At 38.8% G+C, this 10,160-nt stretch overlaps 1 protein-coding gene across 7 annotated transcripts in view; it reads right to left on the reverse strand.

The window, feature by feature from the left end:
* Positions 1-10,160, reverse strand: part of LOC121509839 (probable E3 ubiquitin-protein ligase HERC1) — a 426,335-nt gene that overhangs the window by 407,268 nt on the left and 8,907 nt on the right. For all 7 annotated transcript variants that reach the window (XR_005991901.1, XR_005991902.1, XR_005991900.1 and 4 more), the window contains one exon: positions 5,449-5,632. Coding sequence is in view for 3 of the 7 variants with exons in the window: in XM_041787528.1 (XP_041643462.1) it covers positions 5,449-5,632 (184 nt within the window). In the remaining 4 variants the exon portion in view is untranslated. The remainder of the gene's footprint in view (positions 1-5,448; positions 5,633-10,160) is intronic.

Below are 10,160 nucleotides of genomic sequence, written 5' to 3' on the forward strand. Positions count from 1 at the left end.
CGGCAAATTATTACCAAAGCTCCCCTCTGTGCTGGGTCCAAAGCAGACATATTGGAGTTGTCATGCAGGGGGATGGCCAATACTTTCCTTGAATTATTCTGAGTATTGCACTCTTTGACAAACATTAAACAAGACAATAAAATACATTAGGTAAAGGTGCATTTGCCTACAGGCACATATGGCTTGAAAGAAAGACAGGAAGAAAGAGAAAATGAGAAAATAGGTCTCCATATTAACAACAGTTCCCTGACAGTCCATGTGAATTATATGTTTTCAGAAGTAGCCACTCAAGTCTCTATGAACCCCTTCCTCAAGGCAGAGCCTGGCTATGACTGGTGCTTTGAAAGGAAGAGTCGTGTGCACCTCAAGGATTTGTTTTGCTGCCACAGTGACTGTCTGTCTGCCTGTGTTTCCATCTGTCTCCCTCCGCCTTTATCGCTCTTTATCTCAGCGTTTCTTCTCTTTGATTCTACTGAGACGTAACTGTGCCCTGAATGCCTATAATAATCAGATGGTAATTGTCCATTCTTCTTACTTCTGAGGATTTTTTTTTTTCAAAAACGATACTAGATTTCAGATCAAAATAATTCATAGCAACCTATACCTGCTGCTGTTTTAATGGACATCATCAAACTGAATAAACAGAACTATGGTGTCTCAACTTTTGTACTTTTTATGATTTAAAGAATACAATCTGAGTCAATACCTGTTTTTAGTGACAAGCAGAATAAAATTATTCACTCCAAAAACTTTAAACTGTGTTCTTTTGGTGTACATGTTCTACAATTAATTTGTAAAACAGTTTTATGTTAAGGAGGAAACTATGTGTTCACAGCTGAGGAATGAGGGAGGCACCTGAGCTTAACTCATAAGTGGTACTTACCAACAGCATTCAGAGGGAAACACTGTAAAGCGGTGAAAAAGTAACACGATGGTTACAATTACTGTGAGAGTGAGGGCTGTTTTATGTTAAGGGAGATGTCAGGGAGGAGGAGAGGGTTAGAAAGCTAGGTCATAGCCCTACTGCTGATTAACACCTGACATCAGGGCCTAACAGAGATTCACCACTAATATGGAAAGAGAGATGAACAAAAAGAAGAGGAATGGAAAGGATAATCTAACCTCTAGGCCCCTCGTCTACCGCTTTTTAAAACATAACATTTTCTATGTGCCAGGCATCTCTCATCACAATATTTAAGAAGCAAAAGCTTTGAGAAGTCACTAAAGTGTTTTTTATAAAAGCTTTGAGTACAAAAATAAAAATCAACTATTTCTGACTTCCAGCACAGTGTATGGGACTCTCAAAAGTGAGGCCCCATGTAGAAAATAAGGATAGGTCACAAGCGGCCAGCACATGAGTCCTTGGCTTCATCCGACATCCAGCAGATCAAGGGCCTCCAACTAAAGCGGTACTGACACTGACCTCACTGAGACCCAGCAACTGAAACAGCTTTAACAAGGTATTAGCAGGCACCTCTGTATACCCTCCAACTCTCAGGCCAGGTCTAAAGAAACACAGCTGCACGGGGTGTTTTTCAGGGCGGAGGGCAAACTTGCAAGCAACATGGTGCCCCTGGCTAAGCTCAAGGGTGCAGCTGGAAGTTCAAGAATTCAAAGCAATGGGGGCCAAGTTTATTGAGATTATTGGCATTTTTTCTTTCCACCATAGCCCTTATCCTACTTAATTTTTAACATGAATCTTTACAGATCCATATATAGAAAAACAGGCCTGTTATTTTCTTTACGTATTAAATATTCAATACACAACCTGATGCATCACAACAATAACAGGTTTGAGTTGATTTTGCCCTCTAAGAATGTAGTGTAGCTGTGTGTGTTTTTTGTGTGTTTGCATGCACTAGCACGTATGGTGGTCGTCTCTGTGTGACTGTGGGCGTCTGGAGGAGAGAGAAGCCTCATCTGTTACCAGCCCAGCCCGGCCGGCCCGCCGCGTGAAGTAGAACGACAGGGTGTCACTGCTGACGACAGTGATGGATGCCCTAAATTCTGTAGGCAACTTGGGCAATTGGACACATTAACAACAGGCACCTGCTTTCCCCCATACAAATCTATTAAAAGATAACAGCAATGGCGGCTCCCACACTATTAGTAAATTATAGCTCTGTCTGAGTGTGAGGTAAGTGTGGGCCTCCCTTCCACCTACCCCCATCTCCTCGCCACTGCCACACTCTTATTGGCAGTCTCATACTGCCACCCAGTGGCTGCAGTTTATAATGCTCTTCTAAAAAGTGGAGCAATTTATGAACATGGGCAAAAATTTCAACAGAGGAGACTGAGTTTCAAAGGTTTTCAAAGGTTATCTTCTACCCAAAATTGAGAAAACAATTATTTTCTAGAAAATGAATGATAATTTACACTATCATTCACATTATTCAACAATTAATTTCGTTTAATTTTTAAAAACAAGTTCTGAAATGGCCAAATTATCATAAATTAAAAATGTGTCATAAATCACACCAGCAATTATTCACTGTCAGACTTGCAACTGAAAACCAAACCAAACATATACTATTCATACTATTTTCTGTGAGAGCAGGCCCTGAAACCAGTCATTTTTACAGATGATTGTTTAACGGAGTTGATGATAATCACAAGGGCAATAACCTTTAACTGTACCCTTTTGATTAAAACAAGCTTTTCTTTGAACTGGCAGGGCCAAATGACTACAGATCTGAGACAATCTGGCTAATGTAAAACCATTACGACCTGCTCAAGACCTCCCCTATTAAAACATTAACAGGAGACCACTACTCTAAATGTGACACCATTATGGCACGCTGTGGGCTGGAGCTCAGGTATTCCACATAAACGTATGTCACATAAATTTGCTACGGGTAAATATTTCTGCCTAGGTGAGGGATGTACGTGTTTGTGATCTGGTCAAGAGTAAAGGGAGGACAAGACCAGTAAATACTTTTACAACAGGCAATTTGTCAGGATGTGTAAATGTCTCCATTTCCCAACAGCACTGGAGCAAAATTTACAGTCAGTCTGGAAGTGACAATGCACAAAAAAGGACCACTTTTTACTCTCTCTCATCTCCCTCAGACCACTAAAACCTTCCCATAAATCTCCACCGGTCCCCCCAGATGTCTGCTGTTGTCAGATATCATGCCTTGACAATGCCTTCCACCATCATTGTCTTGACAGAAATATGATATGTGAAACTGCAGTGTCACATCACTTAACATGATTTAGCCTAAGCTAGCCTGCACCATTTTAATCAATCAAAAATGTCACCTTTTTCCCTGTAATGATAGTAGAGGTATAAGATCCCTGTGTTGAGGTGATCTATAAGACTTATCTAGGCTACTGATTTATGGCTACTGCCAGCTAATGTACTAAAGGAGCCTTCTCCCTTCCTGTCATCGGGGTTTCTATCAAATTGGCAAATAAGTAGGCCAGTATTACCTCATGGACAGGGAGGAGAATACTTCATGTCACATTGTGTGTCAACCCTACACATATAAGAGGATGTGAATTGAAACCCTTGGTTACTTTAAGGTCTGTATTAAAAAAAAGAGAATTAGACAACTTACACACATTCAAATGGATCTTTTGAACATGTTTTTCTTTGCACAAGACAAACGAACGATACATTTAAAAGTACAATATGTAGAAATTTTTGCTGAAATATCCATATGAATTTAAAAAGTGACTATTTACAGTCTATTTATATAGTTTTAAATTGAGCTCTTCCAGTATCTCAAATATTTCTTAAAGTTTTCAAAACAGAGAAATTCTTAATTTTTTATTATTATAAGGGCACATGTCCTGTATGGGCACTGTCATAGGTTGCGAGTTCAGTCGCCCAAACTCACCTCTATAACATGGGATCCAACCACTCACTGCATTCCTAGGAAATAAGACCTGCACTGCTCACCTCAAGAGCCTCCTTCGATACAACTTCTTGTTTTGAACTGAGTATTCTGTTCAATAAAAATGGCACATCATAATGCATATCCACAAAACAGAAACTTAAGTTGTGTTTTCATTCATAAATTTCTCACAATAGGGAGAATTGCATTTTAAAGTGCACTTTTGCATTCATGTTGGAAGTGACGCCAGCATGCACATCCCTGAATCCCAGAGCACAGGTGCATTCTGGGACCACTTTTAGCATGAACATGGAAGTGCACTTTTAGGTGCATTCCTCTCTCATTATGAGAAATTTATGAATGAAAACAAAATGTTGGTTTTCTGTTTAGTAAATACACCTCATGAGGTGCCATTTTTATTGAACAGAGTCCTCAATTCTAAACAAGAAGTAAGCAGCAAAGACAGCCATACCTGGGCAGCACTAGTCTGTAGTGTTGTAGTCAAGACCACACTATCTAAGACCAGAAAATGTCTGAGATTAGAGTGCACCGAGACCAAGACAAGACTAAGATTTTTTGGGGTCAAGACCAAGTCAAGACCAAGACAAGAATCATACAAAAAGAAAAATTATCTCATGGTGGAAAAGTAACACAATGCAAAAGTCTCAAATCTTAGAAAATTTGTTCAACTAATTTCATGTCAAAAAGTAATCCTTGAATTAGAAAGTCACTGACAATTCCTGAAGTGTCTTAAATAACTCTTAATTAGATGTTTTTCAAGATTCCTGTGGTGAGTAAGGTCTAAAATAAGTGTTGGGTATTTCTGATTAGAAATAAGATGGACTGGTTTGTAAGAGCTGGGTTTTTGAAGGTGTCTGACACATAAGGCATTTGAATAGATTTCCAAGGAGGCATTACAGTTAGTGACCTAATGGCAGCTGTTTTAAGTCAAATTACAACATTCATTAATCAGGAACAGTTTAACTGAAAATACCTTTAAAAGTCCGGCCTGAACAAAATTCAGTAACAAAATACTTAAAAATCCAAGCTCATCACCGTGAATAAACAAACAGAGGTGTGGTAAAACAAAAAAAAAGTCCTCAAAAGTCCAACTTTTTTTCATGGGAAGTGAGAATTTAAAAAGAGGTTGGTTGCAATTAAGAAACATAAGAGACTGCAGCATTTGTGACCTAAATGTGCATGGCTGTGTCTCTTTGTAGTGCCCCCTATTCTAAAAGCCCTCTAAACTGGTGCAGAGGAGGCAAGAACTGCATATCAGTAGTGGTCTGAGTTCATCAAGTCTGAGACTGACAAAAGACTGAGCAAAAATCCTCTTGATTCTGAGATAAGACGAAGACATTCAAAATGTGGTCTTGAGACCCTTCTCGAGTACTAGAACACTGCTGGTCTGTACTCGTCAGACTGTGCTATTGTTTTGATTGAAAGTCCCCTGGCAGCAGAAATTTGCATATTGTGTTTTGAACATATAAAACTTGCATCCAGAAATCAAAAGGAGTACCAAAATAAAAAAAACATAAACTCATACTTTAACAATGCTGGCATGCATTGAAAGAAGGCAGATAATGTCAGAGGGAAAAGGGGCCAATACCTGTAATCACAATGCAGTGACTGGATCCACATGCCATCAACTTCACCCTTCCCAGCCCAACTGCAGTGAACTCTTTCATATGGGCCTCCACAGGGTGAACATCCTTCAGCCTGCCATGCCCACTCTGGCCAAGCTTCCCACTACCCCAGCAAAGCAGATCCATATCAAGATCACACTGCATATTCTGAAGAAAGACAAGAGAGATGTGTTTAAGTGATGTGTAGGTTGGTAATTTGGCTAGAACTTGGTAATTGAATCAATACATTGTTAGATTCAGAAACAGAAATTACATATGTTAAAATGTGACACTGGTTTTCTCAAAGGTTAATACTTGGGTTAAGAACTCTAGTCCTTATGTGTCTCTTTTTATTACCTATACACTCAGGACACTCGTAAATAAATATATGCAATATATAATGAAATGTTACTTCAGTCATATGTTGTTGTTGTTCTTTGTAAATAAAGCATGCGGTCCCACAAACTGTTCAATAAAAATAGTGAAAATGTGTTAAAATATGAATCTTTTAGTCAGCCAGCACAAAACCAATCTAAAGTTCCCAGCCTTATTTGTAATGAAGCGTGGATCTGATGAAAAATCACCAATATTCCCCTCAACATGTTTATTTACAATCTGCCCTCTCTGCTAATTAGAAAGTGACCCTGCACACACATGCAAACTCACATGGAGACCATGTGTATGTGCTTACATACACACACCCCACAGCAATATTGCCAACACAATTCCATCCGACTGATATTGGAATTTTCCGAAAGAGCAAACCAATAGATAACCTATTACAAAACTATAAGAGATCAATAGCTAATTTCTTTGCATTGATTACCACTTGGACATTTAACATGCGCCCTGTGGCCACAATGTGTGTTCCGCAAGCTTAGATCCCCATTGGCCCTCATGAGTATTAAAATTATCGATTCAGACAGAGGACTAAAAATGTCAAGCTGTTCATTAATCTTAATAAAGAGTGGACTTGACCAAGGCACCCTTTTTCCCCAATGCAGGGATACAACCTATCCAGCTAGGAGCACATACACGGCAAAGATTAATGAGCTTCTAGAGAAGGATGTGATTTAAGTCTTTGCCATTAACAGATCAATTACAAAAGAACACGATTTGTATAATAATACTTTTACATTGTGTGCAACTCAACACAACATTTTTAAATCTAAAATGGTTGTCAACCAGTAGTTATATCTGGATGTAATTCAAAAAAACTTCCAAAAGCAAGCAGAGAAGCACTAATGAGGTCTTTGTGTGAAATGATGGTGCATCTGCTGTTATGCTACAGATGGCCCTCCACAGTCTATAATGGACAAATGTTATCAGGCGCTGCCTAACAGCCAGTTTCATCTCTGTTTTATGTAAAAGAGCTTCAAAGCATGCAGGGCTGTCCCTGGTTTAATGAGGGCCCTAAGCTGAATTTGATTTGCTCACTTTTCTTACTTTTAATTACTTTAATATTTCTTCCACACATGTTTTGTGATCACAGCTGATTGGCAGTTAAGCTGTTGCCAAGATTTGCAACATTTATATCCACAAATTAGGGAGAGAGGAACCAGACCGCTCTGAAATAACAACAACAACTTGTCTCTTTCACATGAAAACATATTTTGACAACAGCCTTTTCTGGTGGATTGAAAAGGCAGAGATAAAGGTTTAAGGATCTTGAAAAAAGCTTTGTGGTGCATGTCATCCATGGCAATGTAAGAGATTTTTAGTATTAGTTTTTCTATTTACAAGTTCCCTGTGGATTTAGAATTCAAAAATCAAGGAACTGAAGGCCACAAAGCTAAACCTGCCACTTATTCTTTTTCATGTTCTGTTTGATATACAGTATTCCTCTGTCTGAAAGTGTGCCCGCTTATTTTACAAGGAAACGTTTTAACATGCAAAGAAATAACTGCATGTGTTAATGTTGTCTGCTGAACTAGGGTTGCTTGAGGGTTTTTATACAATATATTTCTGGCAAAAATCAACCATTTGATAAATTTGAACTTAAAGTGCAACTTCACCTTTAAGATGATTCGTACTGTAAATGTAGATGTACTGTAAATGAACAGTGTTTCACTTCCCTCACTATTAACTGTAAGGAAATCTGCTGCTCGTGTACCCCAAAAACTCTGCCTGACTGAGTTTTTTAGATGCCTTTCAAACTAAGACCTACTCTTCCAAATATTTTTCTGTGCAAGCCTGGTTCCTGCCCACACACTGGCCATGAGGGCAGAGACTGAAACAAAATGTGTCCAAGATCAGTATTATTGTAGATATGGATATAAATAATTTCAAAACAGTACTGTTAGAGTCTGAAAAACATGACTGATACGAGACAGAATGCAGATTAGAGAATTTGGGCTGCAGCATGCAAGGGGGCAGGATGCTGCATGGCTGGAGCTACAGATACAGCTGGTGGTGGCACTGCAGTAACTGTGCACCCACTAAAACTGACATCTTCATGTTGCAGTGAATTTCACTGTGATTTTTTAACACCAGGAGAGCAAGCATTCTTACACATCCAAACACAACAACGGTCTGCCACCCTGTCATGTTTAATATCATTATTTATACACAGAAACACAACAATGGTGTGTCTTTTCACAAGAAAGTACGTTAAATAAGTATCACAAAGCCTATATGGTAACCTTTTCAATGTCTCATGTCTATTTACAGTGTTTTCCTCTTTTTTAAAGCCAGGTCTTATTAATGTCTCCTGTTGAGATGGACAATAAGCAAAGAAATACGCTGAACAAAAAGAAGTCATGATTAACTCTTAACTCCCCAATCTTTGTCTGATACCTGGAGTTCTTCTGACACCAGACTTTAGTTTTACCTTATTTTAAAAATATTTGCCCTCTCAGAAAACTTTAGAAATGAAATGTTCTTGTTGGTTGGATATGGCAAAGGTTTAAAAATATTTCTCCCATCAAGCCTTTATATTAACCTTGCAAACCCGATATTTTTGTAGACTAAGTGCCCAACATTCAAGTTGACTGTTTATATGTTTTATCAGACTACATTATGCTTGTGTGTGTTAGTAAGAATGGTTTTAGATATTGTTTCAGTTACTGTTCATAGCCTGTAGATTGTAGACGACGTTGTAGACCAGCTTAGTGCTTTAAGTATTTTACACAAAATAATTCATAAAATGAATTATCTTTTCAATATATGCCAATGTATCCCTTAGAAAAACTTTCTGTAGATCCTCTTCAGTGTTTCTCTCCGTCTGTGCGTACGTAGGTTGTCACTCTTTATCTCTCTTTCTGTCTCCGTTTGTTCCCAAATTTCCTGTGAATAAATATGGGGTATTACAGCCTAACTGTAGTTTAGAGATTATCGCCGGGGGGGCAACACACTCATGAAATTAATATTTCACAGCTGCGGTCTGTATGACAACAGTAACAGTCAGAATAAATATTCAGAAATCAAGGTGCAGATGGCCCAGCCATTCGGTCTTGCCCTTCTAGTGGCCCAGGTTCAAGCCCGGCCTGAGGCTCCTTTCCCACATGTCTCTCTCCCACTCTCTCATCCCTGTTGCCAAGGGTTAGGGTTAGGGTTGGGGGGGGTGGGGGGCTGGAGCCTATCCCAGCTGTCATTGAGTGAGAGGCAGGGTACACCCTGGACTGGTCGCCAGTCAATAGCAGGGCTGACATATAGAGACAGACAACCAGGCATGCTCACACTCACAGCCAATTTAGAGTCACCAATTAACCTAACGAGCATGTTTTTGGTGGTGGGAGGGAGCCAAAGTACCCGGAGAGATCCCACACATGCATGGGGAGAACATGCAAACTCCACACAGAAAGGTCCTGACCGGGAAGCGAACCAAGGACCTTCTTGCTTACCAACAGCGCTAACCCCTGCGATGCCGTGCAGCTATCCAAAACTATATCTTTAAAATAAACAAATATTCAGAAATTTTGTGTATTTGATTTTAGTACCCTAAAGGCTTGAGAAAACACACAAGACATGTATTTAGGAAAAGTTGTGAGATGAGAAGCTTTAAGTTTCTATTATTAAGTATTATTTGCATTATAAAAGCCCACAGCTTCTGTTTTTTTCTTACATTGTCTCAGCATGTTTTTGTTTCCTTGACAGGTCAGAACAAGCTTTTTATTTACATTAAACCACCCACTTGAGACGCTGGGCACACATATCCAATAGAATTCAGCAGAGAGGGGCTTTGGAGGGCAATGAGCCCAGTGCTTTCTGGGTGTTGAAGTATTTGAACCTTTTCCTCCATGGACAGTTTGGTTTTATGACAAGTCTGTCTTACCAGCGCTAAAGGTGTGGTTCAAAAGAGATTATGTTTCCTTTTTATAAAAGGAATTCCACATTTTTAGAAGATTAAACACTCAGTTAGAAATAATGGCGTATGATTTCAATCAGAGAGTACCTAAGAGAAAAGAATGACCAAAAGAAACCTAATCAAAGTAGTCAAAGTATTTTAAAAAAAATTATTCAGGAGCGACATATCCTTGAAAAAAAAAAAAATCACTTCGTTAAAACCATTACTAGTTATTTCTCTTTGTCCACTAATGTTGTGGTAAAGGCTGAGAAACTTGGTTGTTATAGCGAAAATATTTTGTATTAATTCATTAATAAAATGGCAATAGTATTGTTTAAATCTTTCATGTCTGCAGGAGGGCTGAACAATTTGGGAAAATAAGCTAATAGTGATTTTTTAACCCAATATTGC

This window comes from Cheilinus undulatus, linkage group 5 (assembly GCF_018320785.1).
Source record: "Cheilinus undulatus linkage group 5, ASM1832078v1, whole genome shotgun sequence".
In the NCBI taxonomy this organism is placed as follows: Eukaryota; Metazoa; Chordata; class Actinopteri; order Labriformes; family Labridae; genus Cheilinus; species Cheilinus undulatus.